Source organism: Ammodytes marinus (genome assembly GCF_949987685.1).
Source record: "Ammodytes marinus genome assembly, chromosome: 12".
NCBI classification, from domain to species: Eukaryota; Metazoa; Chordata; class Actinopteri; order Uranoscopiformes; family Ammodytidae; genus Ammodytes; species Ammodytes marinus.
In genome coordinates, this window is record NC_137216.1 from 30011321 (window position 1) to 30028164 (window position 16844).

Genomic DNA, 16844 nt, shown 5'->3' on the forward strand with positions numbered 1-16844 from the left:
AGTAGCGCTCCTTTTTTTTTTTTTTTAAATTAAAATTTGAAAATAAAATAAAATGAAAATAAAATCTTTAGCTTTAGAGTGCAGGCCGCTCGCCCTCTTAAAAAGCAGGTGTTTAAAATGTTAAAATCACGGTTGGTTGAACTTGTGACGTATTTCATATAGCCTGAGACACAAGGCCAGTGTGTGCTGCTTATACATGAGGGTTTATGTTAAACAGCACGCAGGGCCTTACGCTTAGGCACATGGTACATAACTCATAACTCATTCAGAAACTGTTATATCGCACGCAACAACTGCATGTCCAAAAACAATAACTTTTTGTCTTTTTTTATTTACGCTTGGTTTCATTAAACGTCAACAGGGAAGCCTCTCTACCTGTTGAGGAAATCTTAAAGACGTCAACTCGCTGGTTGAGGCACATTGATTCAGTTGCTTTTAGTTTTTCACAGGGTATTCGTCCCTTTTTTCATGGAACTTTCTCCTGCTTCAGTTCATTCTTTTAACTTCTTTTTAGTTTCAGGTTGTCATAAATAACAATCGCATACATTTCCCATAACCGTTCAATTCGGCTATATACATTATGTACATGTCACAGAAAAGTGGGTTCAAAAATTCCTAAGTCATAATTGTCCAATATGGCACATTTTATAACAACTCTTTAGACTTCTTTTCTTTTAGTAGTCTAGTTGGATTGGCATAAATGAATGTCAAGTTTGGTACAAAAATAGTTCATATTTACAAGAACAGAAGAAAATCCAGATTTTTTTTTTATCAAGTATTATATATTAATCGTTTTGCTATTTTCACTAGATAAAACGGTTTTCTGGATGGAAGGAAGTAAGGTAAGGTAAAGGAAGAAAAAAAATTTGGGGAAAATAAATTAACTTTTTTTTTTTTTTTTTTTTTTTTTTTTTTTTAACTTTCATTTTCTTCTTTTACATAGACCGAATAGAAACATTGACAGTTGCAGAAGCAGAGCCTAGTTCATTGGACAGTTTGAGTGTGTAAGCTCCAGAGTCGCCTTCCTTGACCCCAGAGATCATGAGAGTGGCCAGGTCTTCACTGTATTCGACGTGGAAGCGCCCGTCACCGCTTGGGAGGGTTTGACCCGCGCGAAGCCACTGCACATTGGGGGCCGGTTCTCCAGAAATCACCCCGGCTACTGTCAGTGACTTGCCCGGCTCGGCACTCACGTTCTGGGGCAGAGATTCAATCTTTGGTGGGGCACCTGTGGAGGAAAAAGGGGAAAATGAGATTAGTGACCAATTTTTTTAAACCCTTAACTTAATCCTTGATATCTTTTTTTCTTCTAAATACTCTGAACCGAAAATCTAATTTTTTACTAAACATGTTCAATGTTTAAAACTAACATCATTTTTATTCATTTATCTATTTTTCTCAATGTTCGAACCCAAACATTTCAACGTCTTAAGTTTTTACAACCAACTTATAGTTTCTTTAATAATTTTTTTTTTTTTCTCAATACTCTGAACCGAACATATCAACTTCTAAAGCACTTACATCGACTAAACTGTATATTTCTCCTATACAACCATCTTTAACGGACATTATCTCAACAATATATATATATATATATATTTTCAATACTCCTAAATGAACCACATATCTCAACTAACTTCCAAAGCACTTACATCAACTAAACTTTCCATAATCATTCTCAGCACTATTCTGAAGGTTATTACAGAAGGATGTGTTCATATGTTGTTATTTGTCTGAATTATGAGACATTTTCTTCGAGATCAGTCACCAATGTTAGAAAAAAAATTTTTTTAAACCACTGGCCAATTTTGAGATTTTTTGTGTGTCTATTTTGCTTCCATAACATGTCTTCTTTCATACTAGTATAAATCAAAGGTCCAACATGTACATTCAGGTGTTTATTTTACTAAACCTTGTCTGTTTGCATCTGTTTATTTCTCCTATACAACCATCTTTAACGGACATTATCTCAACATTATTTTTTTTCAATTACTCTGAACCAAAAATCTCAACTTCGAAGGATTTTTAAGACCTGTATATAGTTTTTTTTTCATTCATAAAATGCAGAAGTTATAAATGTCTATTGATGAATTCACAAGAGGAACAAACAAACAAACAAACATGGATGAACACGCAGGGCTTCATCTTTGTATTTCTCAACAAAGATGTTTAGATTATCAAAGCTTCTAAGTGCAAATTAAAGGTCTAGTCAGCGATTCTAGAGAACGCTTGTTGTCAAAAATCACTTTAGCCCTATGTCAAAATCAGTGAAACCACCATAGTTAACAACATGCCCATTTACAGAGCCTAGGCTGTGTATTGAGACTGGATTTTTTTTCTCCAGCTCACACACAGGTAAGCGAATCATGAGGAGATATTGAACCGATTTTGACAAAAAGTGATTTGAGCACAACAACAATAAAAAGCCTTCTCCAGAATCAGCTGACTGCACCTTTAACGCGTCTCACCTCTTTTACCGCCTATGGTCGTGACTGCGCTCATTGCAGTCGCAGAAGAAGAGGAAGACGAAGAAGAAGAAAAGGCCTCAACATGCGAGTGAGAGGACATTTCCATTCCCATCTCCATCTCCATCATTTGGCTTGTTGCAGCGCTGCTTGATGATGAGCTCATTGACATCATTGACTGAGCCGATAACATAGCCGTAGCCGCAGACATGCTAGTGGCGGATCCGCTTTCATAGGAAAATTCAGCAGATTTGAACCCGCTGCTAGCTAGCATGGAAGCCGAGTCCATTGTTGTGAGAGATGTGGACATTACACTTTGCTTCATGCCGGTGGAAGCAAGGGCAGCAGCGTCAGTTGTTGAAGCTTTTTGCTCCACAATTATCATTTGTGTTGGTTCTTCAATAAGCGCTGCAAGTGGAGGATGCAAATGACAAAGACAAAGCACATGGCGAATGAGTATATACTGTAAAGTATGACAGACAGTGAGTGTAAAGATGGGATGCTAGGTTTTTTTTTGCTAAATGCTAAGTGTTGAATTACACTTTAAGGCGAGACACTGCGAGTAAATAAAGTGTTTTTTTCCAATGAGATTCTTGTCTATTTTGCTTCGATAACATGTCTTCTTTCATACTAGTATAAATCAAAGGTCCAACATGTACCTTCAGGTGTTCATTTGACTAAACCTGGTCTGTTTGCGTCTGTATATTCAACTTATAAAGCACTTACATCAACTTGACTTTCCATAATCAGTCTTAGCACTATTCTGAAGGTTATTACAGAAGGATTTGTTCATGTGTTGTTCACTGTCTGATTTATGAGACATTTTAAGACTTGTACAAAGTATTTTTTTCTTTATAAAATGAAAGAAAGGCTGTATACAAAATCTGTTATGTAAAAACTTTGGACATTATAATAATAATATATTGTAAAAATGAAATTGATTGAAACGTCTAGATTTTAATTTTAATTTTTTTAAGAGATGCAAATTTAAACATACTTAGTACTTAGTTAGGTATTTGCCAAATGTGCAAATTTATTCAAAAAATTCAGAAAAAAAAATTGTAATACAAAAAAATAATACTTTTGATTTAAAGGGGCACTGTGTAACATTTTAAGTCATTTATTAGCTAAAATCAATATCCTCATTCATAAATATGTCCTCATTGGTGTAAAATCACCTCTGCCAATAATCTGAATGATCCTCCTGAGCGGAGAATTACAAATATTAATGTTACATTTTGTCCATTGAGCGGGCAAGTCTTATGGAGGCATCCATGTTTTTGGAATGTCATCAGGTGCATTGTTTACAATTTAGAATTGTTCTTGTCCTTGAAGGCCACTGTAGCTTCTGTTATTATTCAAAAGGGGTGGGGTTACCCAGGGAGCGTTGCATTCTAGAACTTTCTTGATGATGTCATATTACACACTGCACCTTTAATGAATCAACTGGCAAAGTTTCATCATGATAATATCTATAAGTTAAGAATGTTTACCCTTTTAATTATTTTTTATTTTAAGAAATTAATTTTTATTTATTTATTCATTTATTTATTTGCACACACTCAACACACTCAACAAATACATTAACACATGTAAAGATTAAAAGAGTATGTGCTGGAGAGGTCAGAAACCCGAATGGGCTTATCGAGTGAGGAGAGAGAAAAATAGATTAGAAGACAAAAGGGTGAATTACCGAAAATAAATAAATAAATGTTAACCCTATTCACCTGCAGTGTCTCAACTTAAGATGTATTTTTTGCTTTGGTGTTGTAACGTCTAATATATATTTAACATAACACGTGTTAGTATCCAAAGCAAATTTAAAAACACCGAGAGCCAGTGTTTTTAAAACAGCGTTGAGTTTAGTTGCGTTGCCGTAACGAAAAAAAAAACTTACTGAGGACGTTGAGGGAGGAAGTTGCGGAACATTGTCCGAACTGGTTTTTGGCTTTTATTGTGTATTTTCCACTGTCGGCCATTGTTGCTTCACTGATCTCCAGAGTGAAGATGTTCTTAGAGCGACTCATGCGCATTTTGGATGCAACGGAAATCTGCAAAGAGACAGAGTCATATTTAGAACCAATGTAGAAATACAGCATTATCTTAAATCTGCCACACTCTACCTGTAACCGTTTTAATTAGGCCATATTGTACTTTCACTTTTATTGCAAATAAATAGAGTTATGTTAGGTTAGAGACAAATTAATACATTTAAAAGGTGCTCCAAGGAACTTGGACAAAAGCGGTAGTGTTCTTACTAAGAAAAACTATATAAAAAAAAGCATTCTTTGCACTGATGGTCTCGTTTGCTGTGACATGTAATTTATGATCATCAGAGGAAGATTAGACTGTTTCAGAAATATATATATATATATATTTTTTTTTTTTAACCTTTATTTATACAGGTATATCCCATTGAGACCGAAGACTCTTTTGCAAGGGAGACCTGTTCCCATTTACACGTTACCATTCACACACCGATAGCAGGCTAACTATCGACATTCACACGAGGCAAGGTGGTTGAAGTGTCTTGCCCAAGGACACAACAACTATGACACAGGTAGCAGGGCGGGGATCGAACCTCCAACCCTTTGATCATCGGCCGACCCGCTCTTCCACCTGAGCCACAGTCGCCCCATTTAAAAGTTCCTTGAAGCACCTTTTTTTTTTTTTTTGCCCTTTTTTGTATTCAGTCACATTCATACACACATTTGAAAAGCTGAACTTCAACTTATTGCTTCCTACATTTCTCCGCAGGACAATTAATGATGATGTCTACAGTTTAAGTTCAAAAAATATTACCCCTATTCATCTGCACTGTCAACAATTAATAAAAAGAATAGTTTGAACCCCCCCTCCCACACAACCCTTTTTTTCAAACTAAACTGTCTGTGTTTTAAAAAAGAAATACTCACCGTCACGTTGTCTTTCAGCCACTCCACCTCAGCTGTAGAATCTCCTCCGATCTCACATTCGAATTTGACTTTCTGTCCTTCGTTTACATTCTGAGATCTCGGCTGAAGCATGAAATATGGCGCGTCCTTAGTCGGCGACGTCACTCTCTTCGGCGACTTAATCGGCGACATCACACGTTCCTTATCGGCTGGTGTCGGCGATTTAGGAGTGGGTGATTTAGGTGTGGGTGACTTTGGTGTAGGTGATTTCGCCGAAACAGGGGACTTGACTCGTTCGGGCGATTTGATTGGTTCGGGCGATTTAGGAGTGGGTGATTTTGGTGTAGTTGACTTCGGGGTCGGGGATTTCGCCGAAACAGGTGACTTGACTCTTTCGGGCGATTTGATTGGTTCTGGCGATTTCACTTGTCCGGGTGTTTTGATCGGCACTGGAGACTTGGCTTCCGGCGAGGTGATTCTGGCCGTGGAAAGGACTTTTTCCCTGGACTCGTTCTTGCGGATTGTGAGGGTGAAATGGGCCTCTTGGGAGCCACTGGCGTTTTCCACCACCACGCTGTAGCTGCCTTCGTCGGATTGGTCGACGTCGGAGATCTCGAAGTGAGAGTTGGTCTGGGTTGAAACGACGTGGTGACGGAAGGTGGAAGCCACCGCAGATCCCTCGCGGAGCCAGTTGATAGTCGGGGCCGGTTCTCCATCGAAGTCACAGTCGAACCTGGAAGAATTGGATTTGAAAATGAGATATTTCATTTGAAAAACCGAGCAATCATAGAGGTTATTATATCCAAAATACAGGGTTCATACAGCTTTTTAAGGGTGAAATTCAAGCTTTTCAAGGACCCCAAATATTGCACTGCAATGTATTGACACATGGATTTTCCATAATAATAATATAAAATAGAATATAAGTACTAAAATCCAATTTAAAAGGGTGTGTTCTGGTTGGTTTTAATTTCTGCGGATGATTTTGAGTCACTGGGTCTCATTACGTGAAAGCTACTCAAAAAAAATAAAAATAAATGTATTTAAATATTTAGTAAAAATAATTGGATGCCACATTATCCTTTAAAAATTAGTAAAATTTATATTAAATAAAATATATATTTGTTTAATTTTTTTATTCGTGTGCATTGTCCCTGCTTAATAAACCTGAAAAAAAGCCTACAATAATTATTTTTTTAATAAAATAAACACTCACCTGACGAGGTCTCCTTCTTCCACAGTGAGGGACATTGGTTTGGTGATGAACTTGGCAGCGACTCCTCTCCTCTCCACCACTGTAGTAGTCGTGGACGATTCCTTCACCATTTTAGTCTCGCTCATTTCTCTCACTTCTGTCACTGTAGTTTTGGACGAAGACGATTTGGACACATGATATCCCTCCGTTTTTCTTGTGGATTTGGACATGTGGAAAGATGGCGCCGATTCCATTTCCTCCTCCTGTTCCCTACGTAGTGCCGAATAAGCCGAGATTTCCGAACCCGCCACATCCAACGTAGCATAATCCGAACATTCACCTCTCGCGTTCGTGCACACGACTTTGTAAGTGCCCGCGTCTTCGGTGACACAGTTGATGATTTGCAGAGTTAAAACGCCGCTGATGTTGGTGATGTGGTACTTGTAGCCGTGTTGAATTTCCTTGCCGTTGTGGGACCATTTTACTTGTGGGTCGGGTTTGGCCTGGATGTTGAGGGTGAATTTGGTGCTGGTGCCGTAGGGGACGCGGTGTGAACGCATGCGGATGTTGATGCGAGGTGCGTGGTCCAGAGAGAAGGGAGATTGGGACGTGGTCTCAACCTTCCTCTCAACGGACCGCCTCTCGGATCTCAGGGCCTGTTTGCGCTCCTCATACCTGGATGGATGGAAAGATAAGATGGAATAAATAAATGGTTAATTTGTTATGCATTGGTTTTTTAAAATTGTTCAATTCATATTACATCTTTTTTCTTTAATAATAGGCACTTAGGCTATAGGCTTAGTTTAAATCATATGTTTTTTAAATGTCTTAATTATCCGGGTTGATAGATAGATAGATAGATAGATAGATAGATAGATAGATAGATAGATAGATAGATAGATAGATAGATAGATAGATAGATAGATAGATAGATAGATAGATAGATAGATAGATAGATAGATAGATGGATAGAAAGATTAAGATTAGTAAGAAAATCTACAAAATTTTAAGAAATAAATTGAACTTTGCTTAAAGACAAAATATTAAAAAAGTTACTTCGACAATATTATCAGAAAAAATTGAAAAAAGTTTATCAGAATATCTCGAAGTTTTAAACTGTATGTTACTTTAGAAAAAATATGGTGGCCCTAATACTCCTTCGGAAGAAATAAAAACTGCAATGGACACCTTTTAAAATACTAAATCAAGCCTTGCAATTGAGAAAAAATAACAGCACTTTACAAAAAACACAGCAATGCCCGAATATATACACACCTTGACTGGAAATCAACTTTTGGGTAAGTGATTTCGGTCTTGGCCGCCTTTCCGAGGTGTTCGGTCTTCATCTCTGGCTCGGCGTATGTCATCTTCTTGATCGGCTTGGGGACAAACTCTGTTGTGTGCAAAGTCAGGTGCTCCGATTCTGTCGCCTCGGAGAACTTGGTCACTTTGGTTGTAGATTCCTTCTTATAACTCCTGGTCTTCTCCTCAAACTCCATGTGCTTGAGTTGGCTCTTGTAGGACGTGATTCTCTGTGTGGTTTTGTGTGGACGCAGGAGTTCTAGATCCTCGCGTTCCTCGTATACTTGATGCTTTTGCCCGGACGGCTTGTAGGTAACCTTGTCGTGACGTTGACGCAAATCGACAAAGCTGGGTCCGGCCTCGTACTTAGACGGGATTCTGTAGGAGTCGTAGCGGTGAATTTCCTCGCCTTCGTCGTCGCTGTATGCGCGGCGGGGAGATGAGGGGCGTAGGGCGGATAGCTCGAAGCGAACCGGGCTGTGGGACGGTGGAGACATGGAATAACCCATCTCCAGTTCGTCCTCCAAACGCAGACGTTCCTCCTCGGTTCTCTTCATGGCGAGGTAGTCGTTCACGGGCAGCAAAAGCTCCTCGTCCGAGAGGTCACCCAGTGATCTACAACGGATGGATGGATGGGGAAATTTGTTTTAGAAAATTGTTCATTTATATTATAAAACGTATTTGTCTAGACTGTTTGACAGGACTGTGGAATGCATGGGGAAATTTGTTTAAGGACATTTCAAAGTAAATTAAAACTAAAACTAAAGATTTTTTTAGTTTGCAAATGTTTCTTTCTTTTTAAATTCAGTGTTTTGACTTTTACATCCTATACCAGTAAATGTCAATATGATTATATTTGATTCACTTTTTTTTTTTCATCTAATCAATATAGTTTTTACCATTATTTGTGTTAAGTGTGTTATTGTCAGGATTGTTTTTCTTGTTTCGTTTTGTTTTTCTGTATGTATGTATACATGTTGGTGGACAATTTTTTTTTTAAGTAAAATAAATAAAATAAAATGTCAATCAATTACAATATTATAGTAATTTCTTCTTTCTTTTGTTAGTCAGTATTTTGACCTTTACATCCTATACCAGATAAATGTCAATACATTCCAATACATCACATAGGAGTCCATGTGTTTTTGCCTTGTTTTATGCTTGTTAGGCGACCTTGAGTGCCCTGAAAAGCGCCACATAAAATAAATGCATTATTATTATTATTATTATACCTTCTCCGGATCCTGTGGTAAGCGTCCAGCTCTGGTGAAGGAGTGCGATGTCTTGACGGTCTCACTGTCTCCAAATCATCTTGAGTCAGAGCTGAGATCTTCCATCTTGGTTTGTACTGGTCCTTGATCCTGACTGGAATCTCGTAGAACTGCTCCCATCTGGACAGGCGAATTCTCTTCATCCTCTTGTGCGAGATCTTATCCATGGGCTCGGGGAACTCGTACTGATCGCGCAGCTTCTTGTACCATTTCATATCCGACAGCGGCTGGAAGTGCTTGATCTCGTTGTCCTCTTCGAGCGAAGCCGGGTTGATGACGCGTGGAGCCGGCACGTCGTAAGGCATGCGCAATCTCTTCTCGTCCGCGCGCTTCTTCCTTTCCTCTTTCTCCTTCAAGATCTCGGCCTCTGATTTCTCTCCCTTCTTGGTGGTGACTGCTGGCTTGAACGTGGTGGCTGCCTCGCGCACGGCTTGTACCGCGAGGGGTGGCAGCGGCGAGATAACTGTACCGGTCATAATCTGGTGCAGACGGACCTTCTTGTCCAGTTCGGCCTTGCCCGCCATTGCCTTCTTCTCCTTCTCGCTTGGCTCGTACTCCTTCTTGACGTGGAGACAGCGTTCCACTCTTAGCGTGGCTTGACAGCTGGCAGATCCGGCCGAGTTAGAAGCAGTGACGCGGTAAACGCCAGAATCTTCGGCCAAAGTGTCCTTGACGTGGAGAATGAAGTAGTCCAAACCTTCGTGGACCACCTCGATGGAGGGGCCCAGTGTCAAAGGCATGCCGTCCTTCTCCCATTTCAGGTCGGGCTTTCCGGAGACCCTGATCTCAAAGCGGACGTTCTGGCCCTCGCGGCACTCGACGTTAGCGAGGAGACGCTTGAACATCGGGCGCAGGGTGAGGTCGGCCGGTTTGGGTCGAGGGACGATGGTCAGACGGGCCTTGCAGCTGTCGTCTCCATACCTGAGAATGAGGCAGAGATTTGAGAGATTGATTTAGTTAGAGTGCTATATAACTTTGTGGGTGTGTCAGAGAGAAGTGAAACATTTTCTAAGGTATATTTCTAATAACGGAATTAACAAACTTTCCTCACAGGAAAATGTAGATCCCTGGAACACTGTTTGAAGTTAGAAAGCTTCCTGAAAAGTTACTGTTTCACTGTTGTTTACAGATACATTTCTAGTCTTACGTTTGGTGTCAGGTTCCTCACAATAATTTAGTTTTGAACTATGATGGATAGAATTATTCAATACTAACAAATACATGTAGAGAAAATATGTTTTGTAAACTGAATGCAGACTCTGTGAATGTAAAAAAAAATCCCCTTTTACCTGAAACCTTTAAAAATCCTTTAAAAGATGCTTTACAAATAAATAAATTTAAAAAATGTAAATGTACCTGTTGCGAGCCACCACGCTGTACTCTGCATCATCTTCCTTCTCGGCCTTGTGTATGATGAGCTGGTACAGTCCCTTATCGCTGATGAAGGTGTATTTCTTGTCACTCTCGGGCGACATCTTCTGTCCGGACTTGTGCCAGATGACTCTCGGCTCGGGGTGAACCGTGATGGTCACGCCGAAGCGAATGTCCTCTCCGATGTAAGCCGTCTGGTTGAACAACGGCAGCGTGAACTCCGGTGGCTTCTGGAGCATTCTAGCGGTGTCCACCCTACGTTTGGTCTTCTTTACCACGCGGGTTGTGAAGTATTCCTGGTAGGATCTCACGCTCCTGATAAACAGCTCCGCGTAGCCACTGTCCTCTCCGTATTCATTGACAATCTTACATCTGTAGGTGCCATCGTCGGCTCTCGTAACCTTGCTGATTGTGATAACAGCCAGACCGTCTTCGTAGTCGATTTCGTACTTGGCGCCGGCTTCCAGCTGCCTCACTCCGCAGTACCACGTGACTTCGGTGGAGCTGTCGTAGTTCTCGATGTTGCAGATGAATTTGACGCTGTCCCCTTCGTTGACAACCGCGTGGCTGATCTGGCCGGCGACAGGGCCATTTTCAAACGGCGCGATCTTGACTTTAGCGACGAAAACGCCGCGTTGTGAGCGAATGGAGCCGCCGCTAGCTATGCGGGCCGCGGACACGACCGTCTTCCACTCTTTCTTCACCATGGACTGGTAGTATCTCTTGTGTCTGGTGGTGTTGATGGCCCGGACGCTGAGCTCTTCGGCCGGCTTGGTGAGCCAGGGATGTGCCAGGGCCTCCGCGGCGGTCATACGGTGCCTACGCTCCTTGGTCATGGTGCGGTCGGTGAAGTCCAATGCTTCAACACTGACCTGTAAAGGGTGGATGACAAAACATTATCGATTAATTAAAAACATTTAAAGTTTTCTATCTTCTAAAATTGTAAATCTATTCATAATTTGCAACATTGTTTTATTTAAAAAAATATTATTGTTATTTCCAGAAATGTCATGACCGTACGAAACCGATAGACAGACAGACAGACAGACAGACAGACAGACAGACAGACAGACCCTCACACCCTTACTACTGACCTGTTTGAATGACTCATCATCATAGGTGTAGGCTGCGTTGGAGATGTTGTCGATCATCTGTTGGTTGGTCTCGGCTGTGAAGGGATTGAGTCCGCTCAGCAGGACGTAGGCCAACACACCCACGGACCACATGTCTGTGACGGTGCTAACCAGGTCCGATTGGTGGATCTCCGGGGCGGCGTACTCTGCTGTAGTGTACTGCACCTTGATCTGATCGCCTGGGGTCATGCGTCTTGCTTGTCCCAACTCGATAATCTTGATATTGGAGCTCGTACGTGTTGTGTAGACGATGTTTTCCGGGCGGATGTCGAAGTGCGCGTAGCTCTGGTCGTGCAGGAACTCGAGGGCCGAACACACCTGCCTGATGTAGTTCCTAATCTCCCGTTCGTTCAGCTCGAAGTCGGCGACGCTTAGACGCTCGAAAATGTCGGCGCCGGAGATGAAATCGTAGATCAACACCAGCTCTTCCGGGCATTCGAAGGACTCGTGCAGGAGCAGGAAGTTAGCGTGTTTGGCGAGGTTCAACGTGGCGATCTCCTTCTTGACGACGGCTTGATCGGCTCCTCTCACCTTGAAGAACTTGGCCATGTAGGTCTTCTCCGAGGACACGCTCACGCAACGGTGGACGATGCCGAACTGTCCGTGGCTCAGCTCCTCTGCGATGTTGTATTTGGTGTGCAGATTCTTGCCGTCGCCGTGAAGCGCCTTGCGACTCGGCACGTATTCCGAATCGTCAACTTCTCTGTCGTAAAGCAAAACTCTGGACTTGTCTTCCTTGGTCATGATGGCTCCGCTGGTCTCGGACGCGGCGCTCTGTCCGAATTTATTCTCCGCGATCACTCTGAACTGGTAGCTGGTGCCTCCGAACAGATCGGTGACGGTGTAGCGCGTGTCGCGAGATTGCGCCACTCTCTGCCATCTTTCGGCGGTCGTGGGGCACTTCTCGATGATGTACGCCACCACTTTGCTGCCGCCGTCGTTTGCGGGCGCCACCCAGTTCAACGTGACTGAATCTCTGGATACATCGCTGGCCTTGAGACCACGTGGAGGGTCCGGGACATCCGCGACGTCCAATTCAACGGTTTGCTGGTCGATGCCAAATCTGTTCTTAGCACAGACAATGTAGAAACCGGCGTCTTTCTTGTCGACTCCGTTGGGGAAGACGAGAGAAGTGAACGATCTGGTGACGATGACTTGGTAGTGGCCATTGCTGTCGATGAGATCTTGACCCTTCTGCCACGTGATGACGGGGTCCGGTTTGCCACTGAAAGGTATTTTGATGTTGACCATTTCGCCGCGCAGTGCGGGGATTGGTTCCTTGTCCTTGAGGTTCTTGGGCAGGTTGATCTTGGCAGGTACTGGAAATAAAAGAGAACATTTATTTTAGGTTTCATGGCATTTTTTATTTTAATTCAAAGCAAGACACTGAAGGTGAAAAACGTCCGACTTTTACAAGTAAATTTAGATTTTTTTTTCTATTTTGCTTAATACATAATTATTATTATTATTTTTTTATTTGTTTATTTAACAGGGACAATGCACAGCACATAAGCAGTGCCAGATTTAGCTATAAGCTAATTTTCATCTGTAGTCCCTGGACAGGAAACAGAGTAATACATCTCTGTCAAAAAGGATAACCTAAGTATAAAAACAGTAACACACAATTTCACAACAGTAAAACATAACACAATACGACAATAAAATCACAACATTAAGACACCACAACAACAACAACAACTCATAACATTTTGTCTCTCATACTAGTATAAATGAAAGGTACAAATGTAGTTTTAGATGTGTATTTGACTAAACCTTGTCTGTTTGTGTCTGTATATTTCTCCTATACAAACATCTTTAATGGCCATTTTCTCACATTAGTTTTTTTAAAAAGTTTTTAGCTTTTTTCATGAACTACAAATGTCCACATAATTAGTTAGATATTGCCAAATTTCCATATGTATTCAAACATTTATAAAAAAAAATAATAATAATAATAATAAATTGTAGTAAAAAAAAAGAGAAAACAACAAAGTCTTGTGATGATATCCATGAGTAAAAAAAAATCCCCGTATTCAGCTGCACTGTCTACTTAACCAAAAAAGTACATCTGTAAGCCTATAAATACCTTCAACATCCAGAGAGATTGTAGCACAGATGGAGCCTCCTTGGTTGGTGGCCCTGATCTGATAGACAGTAGAATCTTCCATGTCGGCTTCTGCGATCACCAGTTGATGGTAACCGCCCTTGAATTCCTGAATCTTGATTTTCTTTCCATCAGACTGGATCTCTTTGCCTCTTCTGAACCATTTAATGACAGGTTTGGGAGATCCTAAGATCTTGCACACGAGCGTAGCATTGCTCTTGTACTTGACGCTCATGTTTCTGAGTTCTTCCTTGAAGGCAGGGGCGCGGATGTCCACAGCGGCAGTTGGTACGATCGGAGCAGTCTCCTCACTGGAAAAAAAAAAATTGTAAAAATATTTATTTATGAAGCGCTTTTTAACAATCAAGTAACAATGCTTTACATTCATTTAAAAGAGATTCGCTGACACCACCTTTTAAAGTGATAGTTAAAATCTACTCTAGGGACCTAAGGCTTTATATGTAAAGGTAGGCCTATTATTATTATTATTATTATTATTATTATTATTATTATTATTATTATTATTATTATTATTATTATAATTATTATTATTATTATTATTATTATTATTATTATTATTATTATTATTATTATTATTATTATTATTATTATTATTTCGTACAAGTACTCACCCTGCCAAGGTTTTAGTTAGGTATTTAATGTGCCTTCTCTAATGCCTAATCTGGGTCCTTGTTCACTTTTGTACCTCTTACTGAGCCTGTGATACATTTCTCTGGGCTATTAATGTACATTTACAGATGGCTTAATGAGAGGTATATGTATTATCATTGACTGTAATGTATGAACCTGGAAAATCATAATAAAAATAAAAAATTAAAATATATGTATTCTATGTCATATTTCATACCAGGCTGTTAAAATCTACTCTAAAACGGACTACGGACCCAATGCTTTATATGCAAAGGTAGGCTTATTATTTTATACAAGTAGTCACTCTGTCCGTTTGTCATTTAAATTGCATTTCATGTAGTTTAAAAAAAAACGAAAAAAAATGTTACGATAATGTTTTATTTCCATACCTGTAGTCGCTCTGTCCGCCCAGATTCTCAGCCTTGACTCTGAAGATGTGCTCATGTCCTTCTGTGAGGCGTTTCACGGAGAAGACGGTCTGTTTGATCTCGTCCTTGGTCACGGCCGTCCATTCTGTCCAGTCCTTCTTGTCAATCTTGTGCTTCTTCTCCAGACAGTAGCATTTGATCTTGGATCCGCCGTCGGTGAGCGGAGGCCTCCAGGAAACCACGCAGGAGTCTTTGGTGATTCCAGAAACGACTGGCGACAGAGGTGGGGATGGTTTTTCTGTTGGATAGGGAAATAGAAAGAAAGAATAAACCATAGTCAATAATCACAATTGTATTTTAGCTCAATTCCACATAGAAAATGCCTCAATGGGCTGTACAACAACATAAGCAAAATACATATTTTTAAACAACACGACAAATCCTGTAAAAGCTATTTATTTTACTTTACGTTTAAAGGGAAATATAACGAAAACGTTTCACCGACTAACCTTTCCATAATCATTCTCAGCACTATTCTGAAGGTTATTACAGAAGGATTTGTTCATATGTTGTTCACTGTCTGATTTATGAGACATTTCGTTTCATATAACTGTAAAAAAAAGACGAAAGACTTACGTAGTTGACTCTTGATGAGGATGGGTTCAGTGGTTTCCAGTGGGTGGCTGTTGCCGTATCTATTCTGAGCGTAAACTCTAAAGAAGTATCCTGCGCTGTCTATGAGGTTAGGTACACGGCAGGACGTCCCGTTGATGGATGAGGACACCAGCTCCCATTCTGTGGCCTCCTCTTTGTCCTCACGTTTCTCCACGATGTAGTTAGTGATCATACATCCACCGTCGTCCTTGGGAGCCTTCCAGCTGATTATCACTGAGTTCTTCAGCAGCGCGTCAAGCACAATCGGGCCCTGGGGCACGTCGGGTGTGTCTAAGAAATAAAAGAGTTATAGAGAATTAATTAATGGAATAAAATCAGTTTTGCAAATACATTATGTTAGAAATTAAATTGTATAGCCCTGGAAAATCTTAATAAAGAAAATTAATAAAAAAAAAATTGTATTCTATGTAATTTTCTTTTAAAAGTTAATGCTTTATAGGTAAAGTTAGGCTTATTAAGTAGTCAAATACATTGTGTTAGAATTTTTTTTATTATGGTGGTATATTCAAATTAAGCAGAAGTAAGCAACTGCATTTTATGTATAGGAAATTAGCCAGACATTATTTTATATTTCATTTCACTTTGAAAATCAGCTATTGAAAAATGCAAGAATACTATTAAAACAATGAAAGCTACCAATCAATCAATCAATCAATCAATCAATCAATCAATCAATCAATCAATCAATCAATCAATCAATCAATCAATGTTTTGTTGTGTAACTTTAACATAAAACCTACCGTAGATCTCGACATTGAAAGCCTGGTCTGCCCGTCCGAAGTGGTTGTGCAGCCTGAGCCTGTATTTCCCTCCGTTCACTCTCCTCTGGACGTTCTTAATAACCAGATGTGTGTAATGCTCGGTGCTCTCGATGCTGATATCCTCCGATTCCTCCAGCGTCTTTGCCCCGTGAAGCCACATGATTTTGGGCTCGGGACGTCCGATGTAGACGGCGTGGATGCGCAGCGTGGAGCCCAATCCGGCGTAGTACGTGTCCTTGAGAGGGTAGTCGGGGTTGAAGGATGCGGCCGCTTCCAAAACCAGCTTTCCGGTGCATTCGGCTTCACCGGCGTCGTTGATTCCTTTGCACGTGTACTCGCCCTCGTCCTCTTGTGCGTCCGTCATGATGGTCAGTGTGTTGTTGCGACCGTCGGAGCTCATCTCGTGCTTGCGAGACTCGACTATCTCCTTGCCCGCGTGGTACCACTTGATCTCGGGACTCGGGCGGCCGATTATCTGGCATTTCATGACGGCGGGCTGGCCCAGTTTGGCGGTCACTTCATCCATCTCCTTCCTCAGGCAGGGAGCGTTCTCAGCTGTGAAGGGACAAATACGGATTTTGATTAGATGATTAGAAAACACATAATGAATTAATGGTCAATACTGTCTCATGGTAATGTCACTATGGCCAAGCA

At 40.8% G+C, this 16844-nt stretch overlaps 1 protein-coding gene across 1 annotated transcript in view; it reads right to left on the bottom strand.

Annotated features, from left to right (window-relative positions):
* Window positions 1–16844, bottom strand: part of ttn.1 (titin, tandem duplicate 1) — a gene marked incomplete at its 5' end in the record, with an annotated part of 234322 nt that overhangs the window by 406 nt on the left and 217072 nt on the right. Inside the window, 13 exons of the mRNA XM_080038532.1 lie at window positions 1–1228; window positions 2469–2873; window positions 4363–4516; window positions 5381–6092; window positions 6576–7229; window positions 7830–8471; window positions 9089–10048; window positions 10484–11370; window positions 11593–12950; window positions 13718–14046; window positions 14776–15052; window positions 15391–15699; window positions 16170–16745. The exon at window positions 1–1228 is cut by the window's left edge and continues 406 nt beyond it. Of these exons, the coding sequence (XP_079894658.1) occupies window positions 936–1228; window positions 2469–2873; window positions 4363–4516; window positions 5381–6092; window positions 6576–7229; window positions 7830–8471; window positions 9089–10048; window positions 10484–11370; window positions 11593–12950; window positions 13718–14046; window positions 14776–15052; window positions 15391–15699; window positions 16170–16745 (7556 nt within the window). The 3' untranslated portion in view covers window positions 1–935. The remainder of the gene's footprint in view (window positions 1229–2468; window positions 2874–4362; window positions 4517–5380; window positions 6093–6575; window positions 7230–7829; window positions 8472–9088; window positions 10049–10483; window positions 11371–11592; window positions 12951–13717; window positions 14047–14775; window positions 15053–15390; window positions 15700–16169; window positions 16746–16844) is intronic.